This window comes from Lycorma delicatula, chromosome 11 (assembly GCF_047948215.1).
Source record: "Lycorma delicatula isolate Av1 chromosome 11, ASM4794821v1, whole genome shotgun sequence".
In the NCBI taxonomy this organism is placed as follows: Eukaryota; Metazoa; Arthropoda; class Insecta; order Hemiptera; family Fulgoridae; genus Lycorma; species Lycorma delicatula.
In genome coordinates this window covers 52535475-52562310 of record NC_134465.1, presented here as the reverse complement: position 1 = coordinate 52562310, position 26836 = coordinate 52535475, and the positions used below count along the sequence as shown (strand labels likewise).

General features: G+C 29.4%; 1 protein-coding gene across 1 annotated transcript in view; it reads left to right on the top strand.

The window, feature by feature from the left end:
* Positions 1–1955: 1955 nt before the first annotated feature.
* Positions 1956–26836, top strand: part of LOC142332135 (integrator complex subunit 7-like) — a 58145-nt gene continuing 33264 nt past the window's right edge. Inside the window, exons 1-7 of the mRNA XM_075378390.1 lie at positions 1956–2088; positions 3968–4097; positions 6882–7005; positions 8712–8872; positions 11314–11443; positions 12695–12811; positions 17160–17397. Of these exons, the coding sequence (XP_075234505.1) occupies positions 1998–2088; positions 3968–4097; positions 6882–7005; positions 8712–8872; positions 11314–11443; positions 12695–12811; positions 17160–17397 (991 nt within the window). The 5' untranslated portion in view covers positions 1956–1997. The remainder of the gene's footprint in view (positions 2089–3967; positions 4098–6881; positions 7006–8711; positions 8873–11313; positions 11444–12694; positions 12812–17159; positions 17398–26836) is intronic.

The following is a 26836-nucleotide window of genomic DNA, read 5'->3' as shown; positions in this document are numbered from 1 at the left end:
AGCCCCAGTATTTTTTACCTTTCTGGCATCATAGCCCTAGAGCTATAATGCAAAAAGGAAAGTATGGTACAGTCAAAAAATTGGGTATAGGTTTTTTCATTTCTTTAAATTCCATGACCCAGGGATTCCAAAATTAAAAAAAAAAAATTGTATGTACCTATGTTCATACATAGGTACATACAAACAAACCCAATGGTTTGATCTAGCGGTAAACATATCACAAATCAGCTGATTTCGTAGTCGAGAGTTCCAACATTCAAATCCTAGTAAAGGCAGTTACTTTTATACGGATTTGAATACTAGATCATGGATACCGGTGTTCTTTGGTAGTTGGGTTTCAATTAACCACTCATCTCAGAAATGTTTGACCTGAGACTGTACAAGACTACACTTATACATATCATCCTGTGAAATAATACCCGACTGTGATTCCTGGAAGCTAAACAAGAAGGAAAAGGTACATACAGAGAAGAGTTGGCATGTTTGAAGCTTAATAACTTTTGATTAGATAAACAAATTTTGATGAAATTTTGTACAAGACTTGTATGTATGGGAAAAATTTTGGTCAATATCTCCAGGTGATGAGGGGGTTTATTGGGGGTCAATTTTCTCAAAATTTTGCAAATAACCCCACTTTATATTAAGTTCCATACGTGCATGCATGCTTATCTTTTTTAAAAAACCTTTTGCCCCAGAATTACCCATCCACAAAAATTATTTTTTTTTATTTATTGCATATTTTTTAACAAAAAAAAAAAAAAATGAATGTCTCATAGGCATAATAGTAGTGCAATGACAAAAATAAAATACTTTGGGTGTTAAAAAGTATTGGTTTCTTGAATTCTTCAAAACTTTTAGTAATAACCTTATTTATAAATGAATATACTGTTTGTTCCGTTTGTGTTCATATACCATTCATCCGATTGCAATGAAAGTTTGGTAAGTTGTGTGCTTGCCCGCAAAGCTTTCTGAATTAGTTTGGCTCATTTAGAATATGTATTACTTATATGGAAAGAAATACGTCTGCAAAAAATGGCCCCGCTTTGCAGTCGTATTTCTTTCCATGTAAGTAACCCATATTCTGAATGAGCCAAATCGGAGCATAAATATAATTTTTTGAAATATCTTGACCACAGGTGGTCTTAACTAACTCAGAAAGCTTTGCGAGCAAGCACACAACTTACCAAAGTTTCATTGCAATCGGATGAATGGTATAGGTACACAAACGGAACAAACAGTATATTCATTTATATATATATATATATATATATATATATATATATATATATATATATGTTATTACTAAAAGTTTTGAAGTATTCAAGAAACCAATATTTTTTAACACCCAAAGCATTTTTTTTGTCATTGCATTACTATTATGCCTATGAAAACATTACATTTTTTTTTGTTAAAAAATATGCAATAAATTAAAAAAAATCATTTTTGTGGAAGGGTAATTCTGGGACAAAAGGTTGATCTTTAATCTCTTTATGTTTCACAAAGGATTATAAAAATGTTAAGATAAATATACTAGCTTTTATTTTTAACATTTATGTCAAAGTTATTTTTCACAGCAATGAGTGATTTAAAACAGAATTTTATAGTAGTTATTGATTTTTGGCTTTAAGTAATATATCGAAATCTTTTTAATAATTGAGGTTATGAGTGAAATTTATTGTACTTGAAAAGAGTTGATACTTACTTAAATTATATCTACACGTAATTCTGGTTATGAAAAACTTTTCGTTTAGATCTTAGCAAACAATTTCGGTACAGTATTATTATGATAGTTTAAAGAACCGATGATTTCCCTCTGAAAATGGCACAAAATGACGTCATGCTCAGTGTAAGTTTACTTTACGTTTTTATAACACCGATACGCATATTGTCGTCGAAATTTTATGATAGAAGTTATGGTAGTGTATTAATAGGTTTAGTTCGGTACTATCTTTGTAAAGTATATACTTACAGAAAAATACACATACCTTAAAATAAAAATGCTTAATGTTAGAGCAAACGCTTATAGTGAAGCAGGGTTAGGTGAACCCGAACAGGACGCTAATTCGGCACTCACAGAATTAGATAAAGGTAATGAAGTTCTGAAATTATTTAATATTTACAGAAGTACCAAAATTTTACATTATGACCACCTAAGGTATTACTTAAAATTATGAATGAGTTTTATGGATATGAATGTAAATGAAGTGTAGTCTTCTACAGTCTCATGTCGACCATTAATGAGATCTGTGTTTTAATTGAAACCCAACCACCAAAGAAAACCGGTATCCACGAGCTAGTATGTTACATTATGTCATCTCGTTCCGTAAACTTGTACTGTCCTATTTTTCTTTGTATTTATGCCGGGTATTATTACAGGATGAAGTCTGTTATTACTGTTTGTTGATAATTTTATTTTTAACAGGACTTTACTTTTAAGTAAAATATTTTTATTACACCAAAAATAAATAAATTACCGCCCAATATAACTGAAATTTCCCCTAGAAAGTATTGTAGGTTAAGTCTGTTATTATAGGTGTGCTATCAACATTTGTGGTTTGAAGATCAAAAATGTATTATTATACTGAAGAATATTTTTTAAACCTTACAGCAGTTTAGTAACACAAATCTGACCCCACTTCCTTGACTATTTTACTGTTGCCCTAATTTGATTGGACAGATAGTTGTAACATGTGACAAATTTTTTCTGGAGTTGCGCAAGTACTCAGGATACAATGAATTGAAAGTTAAACTTAAATCTTATCCCAACCCTTCAGCTCTATAACCTTTTGATTGGGGAGAAGGCATTCTTGAAAGTATATTAGCTTTATCCATTAAAACTTTTATCACATTTTCCAATCTCATGGTAATTTCTGTATAAATTTTGGTCATACATAAATAAATAACAATGAAATAGTGTTCTGTGAACTTCCACTAATCTGCTTGTAGTTTTCATTGAAGTTTGATTAGAATGCCTAAACTTCTGTTAATAATCTGTCTGCATAGAATTCCTTACAATAGTAGTCTGAATGCTTAGTTTTACGAATTCCTTCTCACCCCCTTTTTTTGTCAAGTTACACAGCTGTAGGGTTGGAATAAAACCCACCGGGTTGGTCTAGTGGTTAGTCTTCCCAAATCAGCTGATTTGGAAGTCGAGAGTTACAGCGTTCAAGTCCTAGTAAAGCCAGTTATTTTTACACGGATTTGAATACTAGATTGTGGATACCGGTGTTCTTTGGTGGTTGGGTTTCAATTAACCACACATCTCAGAAATGGTCGAACTGAGAATGTACAAGACTACACTTCATTTACACTCATACATATCATCCTCATTCATCCTCTGAAGTATTATCTAAACGGTAGTTACCAGAGGCTAAACAGGAAAAAGAGAGACAGCTTACAAGATATTGACTTGCAAGAGGAGTCTGAAACTTTTCAGGAGCAACTGAGAAAAGAACGTGAATTAATAGTCAATGGGGTTACTGGTTTTCAGCAAGATCAGATTTTAGTGAAATACACAACTAAAAAACATTAATTCAATATGAAGGTCAAATTCATAAGAGGTGTTGAAAAAAAGTTGTGGACTGTTTATTTTGTGCACAACATTTATAACAAAACTTTTCATTGGCAAGATGACGATGATGTAGATAGTACACATGACAGAAATATTGTGCAAAAATTACCAGCACCAAAAACATACATAAAGAATCAGAGGAAATAAATTCGGTTTTTTCAGTTGTGTTATGACAGTTTAAATATGGAAGAGTAAGGCTTAATACATTTTTTTAATTATAAGTCAGAGATACTTATTAAAGGAGATAGCTCATGTGAATTCACCATAAGCAGAATTAAAAAAAAAGTAAGCAAATGGATTAATGGTAATTTTTTTATAAGCAGTACAAGCTATTATCTATAATAGGATTGCTGAACTTTTATTTCTTGTAGTTATAGTTATTTATTTTTTTTACAGGTTTGAGATCTGGTAAAGTTGGAGAACAGTGTGAAGCTATAGTACGCTTTCCTAGATTGTTTGAAAAGTATCCGTTCCCAATTTTAATTAATTCATCATTTTTAAAATTAGCTGATGTTTTTAGAGAAGGGTATGTTTACTTTAACATTTTTATTATTATTATTATTATTATTATTATTATTATTATTATTATTATTATTAATTAACTTTGAAATAAAAGACAATTTTAAAAGTAATAACCATTCTTCTACAATTTCTTTTGTGGGTTTGCCACATTTAGGATTCAAAGTCTATGTTTGTTAATTTTATGTTTTAGTTTACTTCTAGTTGCAATCCTTTTTATTGGATACTTACTTTTAGGATGTGAAGTTTTATTAAAATGCAATAAATAAATAACATTACCATCTTTGGAGTTGAACAGTGATAGACATTTTAGATTTTCTAAATGTGATACTAGCAGTAATTTATTGAAAACTGGTTTCAGTGTTTTATTGGAATAAAGTACAAAAATAGTATAAAATTTTAGAATTGTAAGAAATTAATGAGTTTTGGGCAACTCTTCAATTTTTACTGACGTGAAGAATTGTGTCAGTGTAAAAACAAAAATAGAGCCGGTCATCTGTTTGGTTTTGAAACTAATTTTTCCAGATTTTTTTTAGACAAAATTTTTTAGATCATTTTTAGTTAAGATTTAGGCAATATTAAGATTAATGTAATTTGGGTTTTGCATATCTTAATGGAGGACCACAAACAAACGTGTAAAAGGTGTGCTTTGAATTTTTGAGGCAATTTAAAGGAGGAGGTAATAAATTTCTGAACTTGTTGAAACATATTGTAACAAGACCGGTATAATGGACCTGAATAACAGATTCTTGCTAATTAAGAAGAAAGTAGTAGAAAATATAATAATGGGAGGAATCCAGAAAGGGGGCTAAAAGGAAACGCTTTAGTAAAGCTAACATAATCGTTTAACTGTATACCTAACATAATTGTCCTTTGTAATACTGCCTGCTGACATATCTAAACAGATGTTTTTTTGTGAGAAGAGTTACTGGAACCAGAGTAGGAAAATGAAAGGGCATGGTAGATCATTCTCACACTTACCTGGGGTCTGGTTCTGTAGGTCAAGAGGATAGGAGTATAAATACTCTAGGGAAGATGAGTTGAAAGGAGTTCTACAAGAGAGTTCTAAGCAAGGAATTATTATGTGACTTTAAAGTGAGTATTTTGCGACGAGATCAGTGAAGGAGTGACTTTCTAGTACAAGTTCGATGCGATTAAGGTCATATCACAAGTAATTCCAATACATGAAAACAAGAAGTGGTTCGGTGAGTTACTGTTAGACAATTAGTGAAAAACATGATGCACTAAATTCATTTATAAATTGTTAGGGTAGTTTTATTTGTGAACAGCAAAGCTATTTGTAGTGAAAGAACTTTATACTTACCTTATCTAATGTACTATTGTTGTTAATACAAGATAGTTGTTGAAACTGTATTAGTGATCATGCTAATGTCTTTTGTCACTGGGACTGAATTCTGGTTTTTAATATTTAATTGCCTGTAAATAAATCCTGACGATTACTTTAAATTCTGTTTTATTTATAACCACTGTTTTTATTGTATCATTATTTGTTGCTGTGGTTGTAATTACCATTATTATTATTTGTTTATTATTGTAGTTTGTTGTTTTTATTATTATTACTGATTTGTCTTGTTTTACTTATGTTTTAAACTAATAAATTGTAATTATATAAACATTTTCAATTGTTAATCTCTCAAGATCCAGATCGAGCTGCGAACACATGGCAATATTTTTATATCATACAGTACCAAAGAGATGAATACTAGTCACTTAATAGACCAACACCGAAATCTGTAAATGCATCTGAGAAATTTTATTGCTTCAAGGTATGCTAGAAATGGGAGGCTTGAAGCTTTAGGATTGATTTGGTGTCCTGTTGATTACTGCATAAGACTGCTATCAAACCCTTTATTTTGATGTGCTCTTCAAAATTGACTGATTAGGGGAAAGGACAGCTGACAGTATATAAATTTGTGGTTGTGATTTGCAATTTGCTGAGAAAGTTTAGATGGAATGTGGGCAGTCATGTTATGATGCAGTCTGGATTTGATTCAAGTGATTTCCATTTATTCAAAAAACGGAAGAGAAATTTTTGTGAAAAATAGTTCACAACATGATAGAAGGAGAGTTTTGAAGCTTTGGATTGCTATGAGAAATACCTAATGTTGAAATTAATTCTGTTGAAAGTTAGGGTGAGGTTTTAGTAAGTTTTAATAAGAAAACATTTGTATTATTTATTATGAAACATTTTTATAATTAAGTAAATGGTTCTTATTTTTAAGATTGTCTTTCATATTTTCAGCCAAATGCCCATCAGAATGATCTGATAGCAATACAATTGAAATACAACAATAGTATTATGTTGTTCAGAATTGTATGAAGGTTATCATAATATGAGTCCACTGACATGGTAATACATTGTTAAATTACAATTGTATCTATTGTAAGAATATATGTTTATATTAAATAAATATCTTAATCAGAAAGATGAAATGGTGTAAGAGTTTTTAATAACTTAAAAGAATATATTCCTATTCGTATGGAAGAATACTTATAAAAGTTTGAGAACTTTTGTTCATTATCTGCACCTGGTGCTGCTAGTTGTTATGAAATAAAATTTTCAGAAGATGAATTTCTTAATTCTTAGTCTTAGTGTTTTTTTTTTTTACATTTGTTTTTAGGTAATTTGGTTTTATTCTAAGGTTGAGTTTTATAATTTAAATTTAAAATTAAATAATTTAGAAATACTTTTAAAATTTGTCATTTATTTATATGTTCTGTTGTGATGCATGAAATGATTTGTTTTATTTTTTTGTCTGTTTAAACGCAGTAATAATTTTCTACGTTTGTGGGTACTCCGTGTTTGTCAACAAAGTGAGAAACATTTGGATAAAATTTTAAATATTGATGAGTTTGTGCGGAGAATATTTAGTGTTATTCATTCCAATGATCCTGTAAGTTATTACTTTTTTATGTTATGTATTCACTTTCATTGCTGATAATTTAATTTAAACATTCTTATTCTCTGATTTTTATCCCAGGGAATACTGAAATGTAAAATTTATTTATTATAAATTTATTTACCTACTGAAAGGAATTAATAGTATTTTCTAAAAGAAAATAGCTTTGGTTTTCGTGTCATGTTAAATCTTTTATAGTGTAAAGGAGTAAAATTCTGTTGTAGCTTTTCCTTTATCAAACGTTCTCAATTAGTCGGCACTTTCACGCATAGTTGCTCTTTTTAGAGAAACCAGTAATGTAGATGAACAAAAACAGTCCGACTGGCCAACAGACTTAAATGACGACTCAGTGTGTCCATCCACCTTTTCAATGATGTCAAAAGTCAGTAAGACTATCTTAAATAAGTCCATAAGAAGATTTATCATATAGTATTTCTGAAGCCACAAAGAAATAAAAATTATTTCAGTACCATACTTTCATATCGTACAGGAATTACGAGAACTTGATCATAGAAAGAGACTCAATTATTGCAAATGGGTTTATGCATTTGTTTGCTGCATATGTGGATCATGAATAATATTTTATTTAGTGACGACATATGGTTGGTTTCATGTAAGTGGCTACGTAAACAGTCGGAACAACTGATAGTGAATACAGAGAACCTTCTTGTTTCTGTGTGACTACATTATCTTTAGAAAAGATTGGAATTTAGTGTGCAAGTTAACAGAAGAAAATTATGGATCCAGTATTTTCCCAGAAACATCTGAATGCCACAAGCAGATTACAACTGACTTCATAGCACTGCTAAAAGAAGTTGAATGTAATTGCAGATTACAGCAAGACAGTGTAATAGTCCATATAGTGTATAACACAGTGTTGCTGCTACATGATCTCTTTAGGGAGAAAGTCATTGTGTGTGGTATTAGGCCACCCATGTTACCAGATTTATATCCCATATAATTTTTTCTTTGGGTTTATTTAAAAGAAAAAGTGTTCAGAAATTTTACACGATTGATACAAACAGAACATTGTAGTCAAACTATCCCATATCAGTGCTGCTACCATAAAAAAATTGGCTACTAACCTAACAAACAAGTTTATGCCTATTTTGCAGATTTTGAACATTTATAAAATTACTGACAGCTATGAAATTATTTAATATTTATTTCTTAAAATTTAAGTCTTAAAATATATATGATATAATATAATATATTATAAATTGTAATATAATGTATTAATATATTATTTATAAAATATATATTGTAATATATTATAAATATTATATATGTATGTTTTTCATGTTGGTTGTGTAACTTTTCACTTGTCCTATTATCTTGAATCAGTTAATTGATTGCCCCTAGATTTTATGAAATGTTCTTGTGTGTTTGGTCTAGCGTATGTACATGTGTATATATATATATATTTTTTTTATGTTGGCAGACATCAATTGCTGACTGACTTTACAAAATAATATAATTTAACAAATTAATTTTTTCTCTGTTATTTTGACTGATGAATTAATTCACCACAGACCCACCAACAAGCTTGTATGTGGAAATATGAAAATGAAAATCTATAGTGAATGAAAATTGCCATGCCTAACTGGGATTCAAATCCTGAACCTTCAGATGAAAGGCTAAGACGCTACTGCTCAGCCATGTAGATCGGCATAACAATTATTATTTTGATTTTTTTTCAGGTTGCTAGAGCTCTTAGTTTACGCACATTAGGAAGTATGGCTGGTATTATTCCAGAACGGCAACATGTTCATCACAGCATACGTCGAAGTCTGGATTCGCACGATTCTGTTGAAGTTGAAGCAGCTATACAAGCTGCCATGCAATTTGCTGCTCAATCTAAGTAAGTCTGCCTCTGTATCTTGTAATTTTATTTATTTCTGATTAATAGAACATATTTTGAAATTTTTAAATTGTTTGTACTGGTGTAAATTAAAAAGAAAAACTCTTTTTCAAAATGTGTGGAATTGTGTTTATTGAGAATTTTTCTAGAAATATTTTATGACCTATCATTAGGGTTGTATAAGGCATTGTTAATAAAGCCTTATTGATGACGTTAGAAAATGACTGTAATATACAATAAAATTTTGTATTTTATTGTATTTGTTCATTTAACCCTTATTTAAAGGGTAGTGGTACAAAAAGTGCCATCAACTGTATATGACAGGTTTTCAGAAAAAAATTTAATGAAATTTGGTGAAATTTGTTAAAGAGAGAATCTTGCATTTATTTTTCAATTAAAAATTTTTTAGTGTATTTATAGAAGTTTTTTAAAAATATTATTTCCATAAAATTGGAGTAAATGAATTTTTTTACCAGTAGATTAACAGACTTTTTAAACAATTATTTTAAGTATGTATTTGCCATGTCAAATATGTAAACTTTCTTCTATAAATAATATTTAAACAAAGAAAGAGGATATTGAAATGATTTTTTAATGTAATTTTAATAAAATTTTGATCAAAGTAACCAAATAATAAGCAATTTAAATTGAATAATTTATAAAAAAATTATTTTTTAAATGCTATATGATGTTTTATTAAATAGATAATTAGAGAAAGATAAAATTGTAATTGTTAAAATATTTTTGTAATTCTTGTTCTACTTTTCTTAATGTTGCAGCCATTTGAATACAATTATTTGATGATTTAAATAAATTGATTTAGTCCCATTCAAAGTAGTTGCCCAAAGAACATACACATATGCCAATGTTTCTTCCAATCCTCTAAATATTTTCTTTTGGTGTAATAAGTTCATTTAGCGATTGTTATTTAATTTTTTTTAACTATCACCAAAAATTGTTGTCCTTTCAATGTTTTCTTAATAAGTTGGAGCAAGAAAATGTTACAGGGTGACATGTCTGGATCAAATAAAGACTGCAACATCAATGTCATGTTATATTTGGCTAAATAATCACAATTAATTATGAAGTGTGAGTTGGAGCAATATTTTCATGCTCAATTCAAGAATTGTTTGCCTATATTTGTGGTAATTTTCTTTGGATCACCTAATGAAAATGACATAAAATTGATAATACTGCTGTTGACCACACAAGATTGTGGTAAGGATTCACAACTGGTGATATCATTGTAATTGAAGAAAAAACAATAAAATTAAAAGAGTCAGGTTAAAATATATTGCAATTAAAACAATTCATAACTGGTAATGTCATTGTAATTGAAAAACCAGTAAGGAGAACATAAGAAATTCTATTGAACGAATTTGTGTTCCTTTTTTCAGTTTTGGTTCTTTAGCAAGCTTCCATCACAGGATAATTGAGCCTTTATATCAATATCATAACTATATACCCGGTTATTATCATCTGTTATGACATGTTTGATTAATTCTTAGTTGTCAGCGATATCAACTAACAATTGTTCTGCGATGTTGCTTTTGTTGAAAAATCAACAGTTTTGGAATGAATTTTATTACTGCTTGTTTCATTCCCAAAGTGTCTGTCAAAATTGTTTCAAACAAACCATAAGAGATTCCCACCTCTTCAACAATTTCTCTGATAGCGATTCTTTGATTATGGATTATATTATCCTTTGTATTGTCATCATTTTCATTGGGTGTTGATTTGTTAGAGTACTAGTCCTTTTGTCATCTTCAATGACTTTATGTCCTTCTTGAAACTGTACCATTTAAACTGTTTTATATCAACCCTTTGTGATGACATAAAATGCTCGCTGAAAACCTTTCTTCTTACATCTTATTTTACTGCACTTTATTCCATTTTTTACATAAAATTTATGCAAATCTTTGTTTTGTCATTTCAAACAAAATAAATCGGCGCTTGTAATAAAATATGTCATTATTACTCAGCTGCAAAATTTGAACTACACATTTAATATATCTGAAAACGTTAAATTAATTATAGGTAGTGCTATTATTGCGTGGGATAAAGATGAGCTTTGTTAAGGTACCATAGCATGCAGAATTGAAAAATTCTTGCTGATTTTTTATCACTCCTTGTATACATTTAAGTGTTAATTTAGAAAAATTGTTAAATAATGTAGAATATGATTTATTAGTCGGTTTGGATTTGGGCATGATGAGAGAAGAAAGAACGTCATTGAAAATAGGAAAAGGTGCTAGATTAAGTTGTTGGGTATTATAAGGAAAGTGTATGTAGTAATGTTTGGAGGTAGGTTGATGTATGATTAGAACAGCATGGCAACCTCTAATAGATGGGAAGAACATTTTTATATTATTTCTATTTTACTTTTGTAAATTGTTCTGTAAATCTGTAAAATTAATTTTGCGCTCTTTTTTGTTATTCAGATCCTTTGCATTAAGTATGTGCAATAAAATATCGGATATGATTCAAGGGCTTGCTACACCAGCACATATGAAATTGCAATTAATTCCTATATTACAGCATATGCATCATGATACTTCTACTGCTGCAATGGTAATAATCATATTCATGCGTAAAAGTGTAATGATTCATTCTATTTAAAAATGTGTGGCCTTTAAATGAAACCTGGTACATATACTTTAAATGCAAGTTATCACTGATTATTTTGTTAAAAAAAAGCACAGCAAGAACAGAGAGATATGTTAAGACAAAGGTTATGAAGTTTAGACTTGTTCCTTTCTACTTTAGAGATATATACAATGACGGATGATGAGTGCTGCATCAGCTGGATAAAAGTGTACACATATACAAAATTATTGTGTAATTTCACCCTCTGCTAGTTATGCTCTACCATGAATAAATTGGCTTACATTTTATTGAATAGTGTTTTAAAATATTGCACAAAGATTAATTCATTTTTAAAGCTGAACAATCAAATTAAAATTGTAATAGAAGGTTTACTGAATTGAAATGTTATTGGCTATGCATTATTATAGGTCTTTTGTGAGGACTTTTTGTGTAAAGTTCATAAGAAAAAAATCCTTTTACATAATATTAATTTTTAACTTTATAAAAGTTTATGTTTGTAAATTTTTAATTTGTTTGTATTTTTTTCATAATTATATAAGGCCTTGAATTCATCTTTTAATATATTTATGTCAGAACATGCAGATCTGCATGTTCGGTTTTAATTGAACCAAATTTAATTTGGTTTAAATTAATAAAATATTTCTATTTGTTTAATTTTAATGGCACTATAATTCTATCTTTGATTGTTTTTCTTTTATCTGGTTTGTAAACCAATTGTTTTGAGGAAAAAAGAATTTATTTTTTTTTGAAAAAAGATGCTACTTTAAAAAAAAAAATCTTTCTTAACATTTTTAAGACTTAAAAGCTTTTTTGCCTTCATAAGTTTTATGAAGGCAATTCATAAGTTTTGACAATTCTTATTCTAACTTAATAACAGTGATATTTTTTGACCTTCTGTGCTTAAAAAATAAATATAAATAGTAATTTACTAAAGGAGTTGTACAGTGAAAGATGTTCTCAATCTGTAATTAGTGTCATTGAATTCACTACCAAATTTGTTTAGCTTTTTTCATTATATATGATTTATCCAACACATAAATTCCTAAACACAAGGTTTGTAGGAATATCATATGTAATATTGGATTTGAGGTATCTTGACCGTGAAGGGTAAGACACCTGCCACATGATGGATCCAGTTGTCACTGAAAAATGCCCAGCCTTATTGGGATTCAAATCTAACAAATACTTAACAATGATTTGTTTCTATTTGTACAGGTACGCCAACTGTGTACTGATTTGTTACCAAAATATCCTGCTCAAGAATTTGTAAGAGTTACTCTTAATACATTAACACAGTTGGCATCTGCAACACTTGTTGAAATACCAGATCAGGTTTGTTGTGTAATAATTTTTTGTTTGTATTTCTATTATAGTAACATAGCAGGACTGATGAAGTATGAGCTGTAATATTGCAGATGACTATCACAGTTCATTTTAATACTTTTTTGTTTACTCCAGTAAACTTTTTTATCTACTTTTGGTCATTTACTTTCCAGTTCTGAATAAATATATAATTAGGTTAATGTTTGTGTTTAATAAAAACCACATTCTAAGTAATAAATTAATTTTATTCAGTTCACTTTTTTGTGATTTCTATTTATAGTTATTATTGGTCATAAAATGAGAGAAATGTTTTAAAATCTTTTCACTATTATTAAATACTTAAAAATATTCACTGATGCTGATGACATTTCTTTTTTTATTTCTATTTAGTTAGTATATTGGAATAACTATTTAAGATACGAAAGTCCATCCATTCTAGGTTAACTCCACAGAAAGTACATGTTTTAATAATCTAATATAAACAGTAAAACATTTGGCCAATTTTCTTTCTAAATATCTTATTTTATATTATAGAAAATTGATGAAATCGAAGTGTTTTTATGTAATTAAAAACAGGGTAGTTAAGTTCAAAGTTAGTCTTGGAAGATGTGGTAGACTCCCAGTACCAGATTATGCTTGATCAAATAAACAAACAAAAGATTAATTTATGAGTTGTAGAGTATGAGTTCATATTAATACTATTATTATATTTTTATGGAATTTGTGAGAAAAATATCAGATTAAGAAAAAATTTTACTTTTAAAACAAAGAAAAAGAAATATTTAATTTTAAAGTTTACAAAAGGTTTGTTCTAACATCTGCTCTAAAGGTAAAATGATGTTATATACTAAAATTCTTGTGAGATAAATTATATGGCTAAAGTAGTAGATTTGTATTTATTTGACCTGGAAAAAAGCACTGCTCTACATAAACTGTATTATATTAAGTAAAGTAAAAGTATTTACAACAAATAACTATTTTTGAAGTCGATGTCAGCCAACACGAGTAAAAAAAAAGAAAACAATTTTACATTGTTTGAAGTAGGATTTGTATTATATAAATCATAGGTTTTTTAACTTGTGTTGGCTAGCACTGACTTCAAAAATAGTTATTTGTTTTAAATACTTTTACTTTAGTTAATAAATAAAAATATAATTATTTGTAATTTTTTAGTGTTATATTTTGAAGTCGGTTTTTATTTTTATTTTCTTTAAATTATTTTATATCGCAATATTTAGTGGTATCTAGTACCTGTATTTAATATATTGTATTACTAGTCGGCTTGTCTAGTCAGAACCTGCACCCCTAGGGCTCAGTCAGCTCAGATGAATCCTGGAGCCAACTTAGGCTTCCCAGGGCCAAGGGGCCTATCCCATAGCCACAAGAGTTCGATTCATTTACCATTTCCAATTTGCCTGGGGAACTGGCACCCTGGACACCCGCAGAGCTTGCTTCAGTCGCCATTTCCATCTACCTAGAGGGCTCCACCCCCTGGATCACTATACATTATCTTCATGGTTGTGAGAATAATACTGATAAATAATAATTATACTATTCCGGCTTTATAGTAACCTGAAAAAGAAACTAAATTATAAAAGATAGAATAATAGTATCAACTTAATTTAATTTACAACTTCATCCTCCATGAGAGCAAAGAAATAATGAATATTTTTAATATTTTAACCATCAAGGGAGCTAGGGCCTTGATCGATGACTTAAAACCTTTCCTGGAATAACATAAACGGACACAAATGCCTGATTTCTCTAACCCATGCTTGGTGATCTGTGACCGTTGTCCTGGCCTCATTAAGTTTTATCCTGTGTTTTTTATGTCATCTTCTATCTGCTTGATCCATGTTTTCTTTGGAGCTGTTCGTTGGACTCTCCAACAAGTGGGTCGTTCATGCCAGAGTAATTTGTATGGTAATCAGTTTTCACTCATTCTGCAGATATGGCCAAACCATCACAAATTTTGTTTTTGAATCTGTTCCTCGATTGTAGGCTATTGTTTGCAGCAATAGTGGATATCCTCATTTCGGATGTGGTCGTGAAGTGAGACTCTGATGATCTGTCATAGGGATTACATTTGGAACACTTCAAGTTTGCTCGTGCCTGTCTTAAGTAGTGTCCACGTTTCTGCTCCATACAATAAAATTGGCAGGATCAGGATTCGGAAAAGACAAACTTTGGTTTTCAGTGAAATGTTGCTTTGTTTCCACAAGCACAACTTCAGGGAAGCAAATGCTGCGGTTGCTTAACCAATTTGATTATGGATTTCTATCGTAGCTGCTATGTTGTTGATACGAGGGTTGTTCGATAAGTCCTTAGAAAATCCAAGAGATGGCGCTTTTAGTATCGAAAATGGTTTGCTTTTAGTAAGCGTCATTTTTTGCTAGAGTGCAGTTAAAGTTTCAGCTGTATCCTTCTCATAGTTTCATTGTCATAGTCGATTGAAGCAACAAACTATTGTTTATTTAGAAAAATTGAAAAAGTGAGTTTCAAGTGGTGATTAAACACTTATATTTGAAAGGCTTAACACCGAAAGAGACCAAAGCTGAGATGGATGAAGTTCATGGCACATCAGCTTCTGTGTTTGCAACTGTTTACAATTGGGTAAATGAGTTTAAATGTGACTGTACATTCATAAAAGGTGAACATCATTTGGGATCTCCAGTGGATATGACCATCCTTGAAATTCACGATATGGTTTTGAGTAATCGATGAATCAAAGTGTGTGAATTAGTTGAGGCCACAGACATATTGCAAGGTACAGTGTTATCAATTTTGCGTGAAAAAATTTTGGCAAGATGGGTGTTGTGTTTGCTCTCAGTGGAGAATAAATGCAATCGTGTGATTGACTCTGAGGCTCTTTTGGCGCTTTTCCGTTGCAATCCTGATGAGTTTCTGCATCGATGCATAACTGGGTAAAACATGGATACACTACTCCACTCCAGAGACAAAGGAACAGTCAAAACAATGGGTTTTTGATGGTGGATGGGCTCCGAAGAAGGCAAAGATGGTGAAATTGGCCGGTAAGGTGATTGCCATGGTTTTTTTGGGATGCACATGGTATCATTTACACTGATTACTTGGAAAAAGGACAAACAATAATTGGAGAGTATTATGCGTTGTTATTGCACAGAAATCAAGAAGAAACATTCTCATTTGAAAAAGATAAAGATCCCCTTCCATCAAGACAATGCATGGGTGCACACCTGTGCAGTTTTGATGGCCAGAATTATGAAATTAAAGTTCAGATTATTACAACATCCACTGGATTTGGCCCCTAGTGATTTTTTTTTTATTTCCAAACTTGAAAAAATGGCGTGGCGGCCAATGGTTCACTCAAACGAGGAGGTCATTGCCCAAACAGATGCTTATTTTGAGGACCTTCTGAAATCCTGCTGATACTTTTTGAACGGATTAAAAAAGTTGGAGGAATGCTTGGAAAAGTGTGTAGAGTTAAAAGGAGATTATGTTGAAAAATAAAAAAAATCTACACAAAATAATTTGTTTTTCTGTCTTCTTCTAATTGACTTATTGAATGACCTTCTTACCAACAATAATGTGGTCTTGGAAAAATATGTGGCTAACTCATCCTCCATTACATTTATAAGAAAAATGAAAAAAACCAGTGGAAAATGAACAAATACCGACTGTGTACGAAAATAGTGATTTCAGTCCTGATGCTGAAATAAATGACATTAGTGAGTAGTTAGCCCAGCTCTGCATTCTGGAGGACTCAGAAGGATTGACAAGGCGACATAAATGAATGGCTGACCAGAATTGAAGATGAAAATTATCAATTGTTGACTGATTGGGAGATAATTGAAGGTGTGCTGGATTAGGAAGAAGATGATGATGACAGAGAAAACATGACACCTTCGCCATCGATTAATACCTTAGGTTACAAATTGCTTTGAGTGCGTTTTCTGTTGGCTATTCCATTGAAACTAGGGTGATTCCAGTAATCCAACAAATTCTTATAATCTGACACCAGGGCTGTCTGATATGTGTCAGATTATTGAGAGCCTATTGTATTATTAACAGTAAAGTTGTCCTTACCTAAGAAGTTAGAATCTGTTGTGTTTGATTAATAAATTTTACTGTTTGTTTGGTAATTTTATTAAGTAATGTGAGCAATTTTAACAAATTAAAATTTTAACAAAATAAGTACAAAAAAGAAATCATTGAAAAAGAAAACCTCTAAAGAACTGTATATAATTCATTCATCTGTTGACTTTTGTTTTTACATAGGCATATTGTTCTACCTAACTAAAAATCATAGTATGCTTTTACACTAATTTTATATGTACATGTATATATATATATATATATATTTTTTTTGTTTTTGTAGGTAAATCTACTGCTTGAATATTTATCATCTGATCCAAGGTGGGCAGTGCAATTAGCTGCTTTAAGAGGTTTACATAGGTTAGCAGTACAGGCTCCTCATGTATGGCCAGAAGAAAGTATTAATAAATTAGTTAATGTTTCTAAAAATTCACCGTACCAGGATTTAATATTATGTGTGTTAGATGTGTTAATTGAGCTCAGCAAGTCACCATCTGTGTGTCATATTTGTGTTAAACTAGGTAAGTTTATAATTTTTTTAATTTCTAGTTTTTAATTAGGTTAATAAAAACAGTTTTTTTATTGATAGAATTAGTATATAAAAAGAAGCTTTTTTTTTAATTATTAAATGGACTGAAATAAATTATGTGTCTTGTGTGAATGTGTTATGTGCATGCTTTAATACTTTCATTACTGTGCAGTTTTTAGTAGTTTAAATGTATCTTTTTTGTGTTTTCTATTTCATATAACTTAATAATACGTTCATACATTCACTATTGAGAATAAAATTTGTTAAGACTCAAACATTTTCACAGTATGCGTTAAATGTATGTCCAATACTGGTTTTTGGTATGGTACGTAGAATGATACAGTGAAGTATTTTGTGTGGTACTATTATCCATACATATTATATATTTTCCTGTCACAAAAATCAAATTTCATAGATTAACATATGAAAGAAATGTATTGGAAAATTAAAAATTCTTAAATAATATTAAAAATAAATCTGAATTATTGTATTTATGTATGAAACCCATACATCTATATGCAGAAAGTTAATTCCCCTGATATAAATTCGTAAATTCACAGAAATTTGTCGCCATAGGAATTTGTATGCATATCTATAGATATTATATATATATATATATTTAACCCTTTGCAATCATCAAGCCAATATTCCCATACGGAGACAATATGTTTCCCCACAGTTCGACTTGTTTCTCTACGGAGATATCAAAATATATATATATATATACACAAGATAAAAAGTAATTCCTAATTCTCTGATATAAATATCTAAATTTAAAAGAATGTAACTGCATTATATTGAAACTATAATAGTGTTAAGTGAATCTTTCCACAATTTATAAACCACGTTATATCAAAATCATATTTATGAGTAACATATTAAACAAAGGATTGTTGCATTTTGATTTGCATTATATGTGCAGTTGGAATGTTGTTTATACGAGGATCGTTTTTTTTTTCAACCTCCGATTGTTCATCAGTAAACAAGAGATAGGTGGGATTCAGGTCTGTGCATCATGCGATTGCGCTGACCCCCACCATAACCTCTGCCATTGCTGGCTCCATTGTGTCAGTCTTGAGTTGAGCTACGTGCGATTGAACTTGTCCACTATATGCTTCCACCAAGTGTAAGTTGCAAAGTGTGATATGTTTTCTGCAAGCAGAAGGATGCAGTACTGCTGAAATCCATCGCAGAATGAGCCTAGTATATGGTGGAAACTTTATGAGTGATGGTAATGTATGGGAATGGTGTAGGAAATTTTAAGAAGAGTGCACATCCATGACGAAGATGGGCAAGGATTCAAGTCTGTCGCTACTGTATGCCTGATTGAGCGTATTGATGATTTTGTCTGTGACAAACGGAGGCTTATGATAAGTGAACTTTCTGCAGAAATCCAAGAAATTTCAAGGTCTTCTCTAAAATAATAAAAATAAAAGGTCTCTAAAATAAAAGTCTGTTCTAAAATGATCTTTAATATCTCTTGAATGGGTGGGATAAATAGTTGGTTCAAGGCATGTTCTGTTCAGAATCACATTATTTTAATTTTCACAGATAATCTGAAAGTAGTTTTTGAATAAATTAAAAAGCCTAACTGCCATGTATGAAAGCATGGGAGATTTTCTAGGAACCACACCATCGTCTTGTTTATTCGACTACTCTCACAGCTTGACTATCTCTACATCATCTTGTGATTAATCTCTACATTATCTGCTACTTGACTGATCTCTACATCATCTTCTTTATTTTTGGTGAGCACCATTCATAGTTTATTAATATAAGTTTTATTTGAAAATATACTGTTTAAATATTTCAAAATATTTATTATTTAATGTAATGTTTTATAAATTTCTTGTCAGTTTTTACATTTAAATGTTAATTATTATCAATAACATATTTTCTTTGTTTTTAAATTTATCACATCATGATTCTATTAAAATATTATTTAATAATAGATCTTGTAATTATTTGTATTTTTTTAAGAGTTCTAATTTTTTTTTATTAAGTTGGTATTTAATCACCACATTTTATTTTGGAGTAATTTTAAGATACTAGCAGTCTTTCTGTGTAGCTATTTGATTATTTATCTGTATGTTTATTGTAATTATTGTTGGTATTCTTGATTTCAGATGTTGAGATTGTAACAGCTTGTGTGAAACCTCTGTACTTGGTCACTCCAAAACTGCATATCATGTTGACTAGCTGCTTGGATGAGACCACAGTTTCTACTTTTTAAGATGTTGAAGGAGATGCATGAGTCACCTTTAGATGTTTTGCCAGCCATCCAAGTATTGAATTTTATACGTGAGATGTACTGGTAGGACAAGGATTATACTTAAGAGTGACTGCTGGTTTAAGTGGTGAAAATGGGAAGATATCAAGAAGAGCGAGGAGTGATGGTGACCCATTCACTACCGTTCATAGAAGAGGAGGAGTGGAATGAGGAAGGTGTAATAGGTTACCATTATCAGCCTTATTCCAACAACTCCAGGACTACAAGGCATAGATTGCAGCGTTATATTCTATTTAAGAAGAGCAATCCAATGTGATGTTACTTCCTCTTACACACCTCTTAGTTGAAAATTATCATATAATGTGATTTGGAAGACTATCATTTTACTACAGGACATGGAAAAATTTTTTTATTGCTGTTATTGACATTTTGGTGTTTCAAGATAAACTATGTATTCTTCTGATACATATCATCGACAGTGAATCTTTTGTGCAGGAAAAAATTCACTTGCTAACAACTCCAGTAGTCTGTATTCCATTCAACTTAAGAGCTTTAGCTGCTGCTGTGGTGATTAGAGAATGGGTGAATTAATTGATATTAATAAAAGGTTCCACGCTGTGACAGCTTATGAAATGTTTATTTAATCATAAAATTCAGTTTAATTGTATTGCACTTGGTCATTTGCAATATATTTCAATCCATATGAAAAAAGTGTGTACACAGTGTAAATTTGATGTATATGGTAGAGTCAGACATTTACCTTGTAGCTAAATGTGGACATTTACCTGGTAGAGAAAATATTAAAACATATGGTATTAAATTGTTTGCCGCCTGCTGATCAGAAATTGCACATGTTGCTTAGAATTGAATGAAAAATTGATTCTTAGTGATTGATAATGAAAAGGGTTGCATACATTTAATTTTGACATTCTTGTCAGGAAACTAGATTATTAACAAATTGTTGCGTGAAAATTTTAGGTTTTACCTTGACTTGTGTGTCAGCTTCAGTTATCATGCATTGATAATTTATGGGAATTTATATCAAGACCTTCAAACAACATGCGAAATAAAAATGAAATAAATGTTTTTAAACTTTTATAGTAAGCAATGTTATTATATGTATACCTTACTTTTCAAAACATAGGAGAATTAATTACACTTGATTTGATGACATCTGATATATTTCTTTAATAAATTTTTATCTGTAAGTTAAAATAATACACAAACATCTATCACTGACCTGAAATTAATTATTAAATACTTTTCATAATTGCAAGATATAAAACTTTTCTAAAAAATAATTTAAACAATAATGATAGCACTGTTTTATAAATTGGTGGCAGATCTGTGCAATAGTCGTACTGAGTTTAGTGTACCTATTTTGAGGGAAAGAACTAACCTCTGCATGATTTTTTCTTCTTCAGCAGTCTACTTTTAAAACAATTCAATTCTTCATAATTTAATATTAAGTTCAAGTTAGCGGTAACTTTTATGAAATCTCCATCAATTTAAAATAACATTGAAGACAAAGAGTCTTTGATCTGTGTTTCTATGTAGAGTAGGAACAATGATAAAATAATTCTACTGATTAAATAACAGCACTAAAGATATAGTTCTGAAATTTAAAGGGTGATATATTGATAGGTTGGGCTACCTTGTGTAGAAATTTCATTGTGATCAGTGTATTAATAAAGCCAGGAATCTTCTACTCCTTTAAAAATCTATAAATATAATTTAGTAATGGGTAATAATTTGTAAAAAAAAAAGTTTGTAGGCTTTAAGAAGTGAAAGATTATCATGGAGGAACAGAGATACATCAGGGATTACATTCCCTTAGCCAATGAATTTTGTTATTAGACACTTTTCCTTCTCTTATTAAGCATATGATTTGATGGTGGTTGCAAATTCTGCCCTAGTGATTTTACTGATATATGTTGAAGTTATTGGCTTCAGTTGTAATTAGTGAATACTCAAATCAGCTATTTTTGCTCCAATGATTGCAGGTTGCTACTCTTGAGATTTTTCTAATGTTATAAACCATTAGGTTTTAGTGGTTTAGTCTTGTTTGAGATCATTATTATTTTTATTATATATTCAGGTTGCAAATATAATTCTAAAACAAAATAAAATGTTGTTTTGATAAGGGTCAAGGGATCTGTCTTGCTTATGATGACCTGGTACTTTTTATTCATTTCTTATATAATTCTTCAAAATTGTAGATATTTGAAGTCCTTGAGTTTATATGAGTCGATAGTTTTTCAAGTATATATTGATTACTACAGTTTTGCTTATTTATAGTTTAACATGTTAACAAAATCTGTCTTTTTTTGAGTGTGCTACATACATATTTCCTTTTATGTTCCAGGTATTTTAGTCATAAAACTTGCTTACAGGAATTTTCTTTTAAGATCAAAATTATAACCCAGCTAGCTTAAAAATTTGTACACTTACCACGGATTAAGTTACAGTGGGAGGGGAAAGATAAAAAAAATTTAATTCATGGCTGCCTAGGTTTTGAAATCACAGTTCACTGAATATCTGAATTTTTACTTCTAAGAGAAGAATCTGTCTCAGAATTGGTCGGAATATATTTCAATAATTAAACCTGAAGAGGAAAATTGGGTTATGTCTGAACAAAGTTGGTGATTTAACAGAAAATTCAATTAATTTAGATTTTTGACTCTATTTGACTGTATTTGTCATCAATCAAAAAATTAAGTAATTAATTTCATTGAAGATGGATGCAAAAGTGAATGAAAATTTTATAATGTGAGTTTTTACTTTGTTATTAAGAAATTAATAGTTTTATTTAGATGATCTTAATTATTGATTTACTTTTGTCTTTTAGTATTTGCTACCTTATCTCATATATGCAAGCAAAATTCCTTTTTTATTATTTTTTTAACATCTCCCATGAAATGATGTAAAAATGGCCTGAAATATTTCCGTTTTATTCAGAGTAGAGATTGTAATTGTAAATTTAAATGTAATATATATTTTATATTTCACTGAAACCATTAATTTTTGATAAATATATTAATATTAAATAAAGCAAAACAAATTTATTTAATTTTAGAATAAACTAAAACAGTAATAAAAACAATCATAAAAATTAAAAAACACGACTATCAAAAATTAAAAAAAAAAAAAAAATTAATTGAACAAAAAAAGACAATAAATTGAATTAAAAAAACAAAACAAGGTATGGAAATAAAAGACTAAAGACTAATGCAGTATTTAATAAAATAAAATAATGAAAATTTAAACCAATCAACTTTCAGACAGTTTTCATTTGTTTAAATATATTTTTCATGTTGTAGAAATAGCAGGCATTTAAGGTTGTCTAATGGTTAAGTTCTCACCAGGTCTTATATCGATAAGAAAAATTTGTCCTTCAATGAAAATATTTAAATGGAGTTGGGGGCTCTGAATAGTAAATTGCCCTGTATTAAAGAGCTCTGAATAGTAATTATCCTATATTAAAGAGCTCCCTGAATGCATTTAAATATTTTTGTTTGACAAAATCTTCTTATCAATGCAAGACCTGGTGAGAACTTAATCATTAGACAACCTTAAATGCCTGCTATTTCTACAACATGAAAAATATATTTAAACAAACTAAATAAAACTCTCTGAAAGTTGATTGGTCACCCATTTTTTTTATTTAATTAAATACTGCATACCAATGTTTATTTCTTTGTTTCCATACTTTGTTTTCTTTTTTTAATTCAATTTAATGTTGCTTTTTTTAGTTTAATTAATTAATTTATTTTTTTTAATATTTTGGTAGTTGTGTTTTTTAATTTTTATAATTGTTTTTATTATTTAATACTTTAGTGATCATCGAGAAAAGTTCATGATTCGAAAACTTATGGGTATAACATATTTAACTTACTGAGCTAAATAAGAAAACTATAAACATTTCAATTTATTCATTTATTTAATTTATACCAATCTAAACTTATAGATTTTTCAAGTTGCTGAGTTCTTTGCGAGACTTTTTATCATATGGATCAGACAGCAATTTTCTGGGATCTAAACAACTGATGCTAAACTCTCTAATTGTCTCACACGACTCAATGCTACATACGTAGGCCTGGCCCTTGGCAAAGATATGAGTGCTCAGATATAAGACGACTCTAACTAGGTACTCCCTTGTAGTTAATGCACAATCACAGCCCAGAAGTGGCAGCATACAGTGTTTTCCTTTGCTCTGCCCTCTAAAGCATCGAATTCGACAGTAGCGAGTTCGATCCTCAATACAATGCTGGCAGCATTTACCTCTAATTGTACTGTTATCAAACTCTACAAAGACAATGATCTTTGTAGAAGCCACTCAATTTTTTGGCGGCTACTCAAAAAAGTTGAGTAAATGCCTGATTTTTTGCAGGCCACTTGATTTTTCTGAGTATATCAGTTAATTTTTGTTATGGTTTGGTTTCATCGTGATTCTGTATTATACTAGCAAATACCCTGTTTGAATTTTGAAAATTGAAAGTTTGATCTTAAAAAACTAAAAGTCGCTGTCTGAAAATTACTTGCTTGTATATCTCAAAATTCATATTTTATTATTTGATTAGATTAAACAAATATGTATAAATTATAATTCTTAGAATGTCAGAAAAAAAAATACAAGAAGAGAGCTAGATTTTTTGTTGTGAAATATCCTTAATTCTGATAGGAATTTTGTATCGGTTAATTTTTGGATTGAATTTGGCAACTTGTTTAAAAAAATTATTCCCATTATAAAACGGTACTTCCCCAATTGAGAAAATTTTTTTTTTATTTTTAATAAAATAATAGAATTCCTCATGGAGCAGTATCTATGAACTTCAAAAGTTTATTTTCCTTTGTACTTTCTGAAATCTGTTCCAAAATTAATTTAATCAGTTAATTAATTGTCTTATTAAAAATATTGCTCTATTTCCTTTTATCCGAAAAAAAAAAAAACAATAATTATAAACTACTATTTCCTATACAAATGTTTAATGCCTAAGAAATAAAACCAAAGAAGTTGAGATGCAACATTTTTTCTTGCAGTTCATTAGATTTTTGCATATTTTTCAGAACACCCGCTGACCAGTGCAGAAGCCGTTTCTGAACTGGATAATTTCAAGCTTGCTGAAACAAAAAAAAAATGTAGTCTTGATATTCAGTTGTAACATGTAACAGTTGATTAGTGTTGAAGCCAGCCGTGCTTTAGTACAATGAGTTCTGAATTTAACATTATAAAGTGACAGAACCTTTTTTTTGAATTTATAACATTGAAAGTACTCAATAAAAAATAGATCCAGATTTGATGATTTACTGATGCTTAAGCTTCCTTTTAAAAAAAAGGATTGTGTAAGTCTTTTAAAAGGTTATTTTACTCATTTAATTTTATGCTTCTGATATTAAAGAAAATACTTTTTCCATTTTAGTTTTTCTGGTTTTTTTTTCCAACTGTGTATAGTTTGACTACCAATAATATATAAAAGCTAAAAATAAATGTGGGTGGAAAAATAATTATCATATATATTGCAATAGTATGATGTATTAAATCATCACAAATTACATTTATAAAATAAGAAAAGTATTATTAGAACATAGTAGATGGCATTAGAGATAAAATTTTTAATTAAAAGAAATTGTAATACTGATGATGAAGATATTAAATATAAATCTGTTGAATCAGTGAAAATAAACTATAAATAAAAGAAGTTAAATTTTGAAAAAAAAAAAATTATGATTTCTAATGATGAAAATTGAAAAAATCCTTAACTTTGAAATTTAATAAGATGATAAAAGAATAAATGGTGGCTAGCCCATGTTGTTTGACCAGATTGTCTTGCTTTTAGGATTGTGGTGATAATTAGGATTGAAATTATATTTGTGAAATAAACTTTCTGTTAATAATGTATCAATCAAAGTTGTGTCTGGGATTAGTCATCATCTTTATACGGGATTAGACATTGCTTGTCAAAGTCAGTCAGGAATGATTATGTAGTATTACAATTTGAAGGTCCTTGGATGGCTTCAGATACCTTCACTGCTTCCTATCCCTCTTTACCATGGCTGTTTGACTTAACTGATTAAGGTATAGAGAGAGAGAATCTTGCTCCTGGCAAGCGCTGGGGCTTGTATAAACTCAATATCCTGACAGTACATTGAATGTTCTCAAAACAAATAATTTAATAATAAATGTAGGGCATCAGACCTTCCGGAACAACTTTTAAGGATGAGATTGTTTGGACAAGTAGCTATATTCCACCATACTTTTACATTAAATTTCCTTATAACTAATTGTAATCGTGTCATTATTAATATTTTTACAAAAAAAATAAATAAAAATAATAGCAATAGCTTTGATTTTATTTAATTTAAGACTAATTAATGTAGCATATTGTCATAATACAGATTAACAAAGATAATTTTTAGTTTTTTATTGTAATGATGAATTTAAAATAGTAAGTAATCCCCTCTTTCTGTGTGTATTTTTTTAACATACATTTTTTAATCTTTTATGAAATGATAATATTCAATTATGAAGGGGTGGTGCACAGTTTATTTTACTACCTCCTTCATTGTGTCGCTTGATTCCCTATTTTTTTAAAAATAAAGTAATTAATAATTTTATTTAAAAATATTTTAATATAAAGTTGTATTACATCATGCTGATCAAGCATAGTTATACAGTCAACTTATTTAATTTAAAAGTTGAAAAACAGCTAGTAAGTTAGGATATTATATTTATTTATTTTTATTGAATCAAATAATAAAATTAATATATTAAAATTTTCATTTGTACACTAGTATTAGTAAATTTATAAATATTAATTAAAACTTATGAAAAATAATAATATTAAAATAAAAAGTAAAATATTAATCTTTTTTGTGGCGTTCTAGGGTGTCAAAATCCTTTTAAAATATACTACTGTACACAAAATTATATAATTATTATTAATTAAAATAAAATATATACATATTTTGTAATTTCAGATTTATTAATTGAAAAATAAGAAGTGGAAGTTTCTATCTTTTCTCCCCTTTCTCAGTCTGTGTTTATGCATGCATGTATCTACAGGACAGAAGCCTGTCTCTTGACATGTACATTACTACTTTTCTGTGATCATTTAAACATTTTGTAACAGTTTAATTTTTTTTTTAAATTATAAAAAAAGTAGTGTAGATAAAACAATATGTGTGTTCAACCAACTTCCAT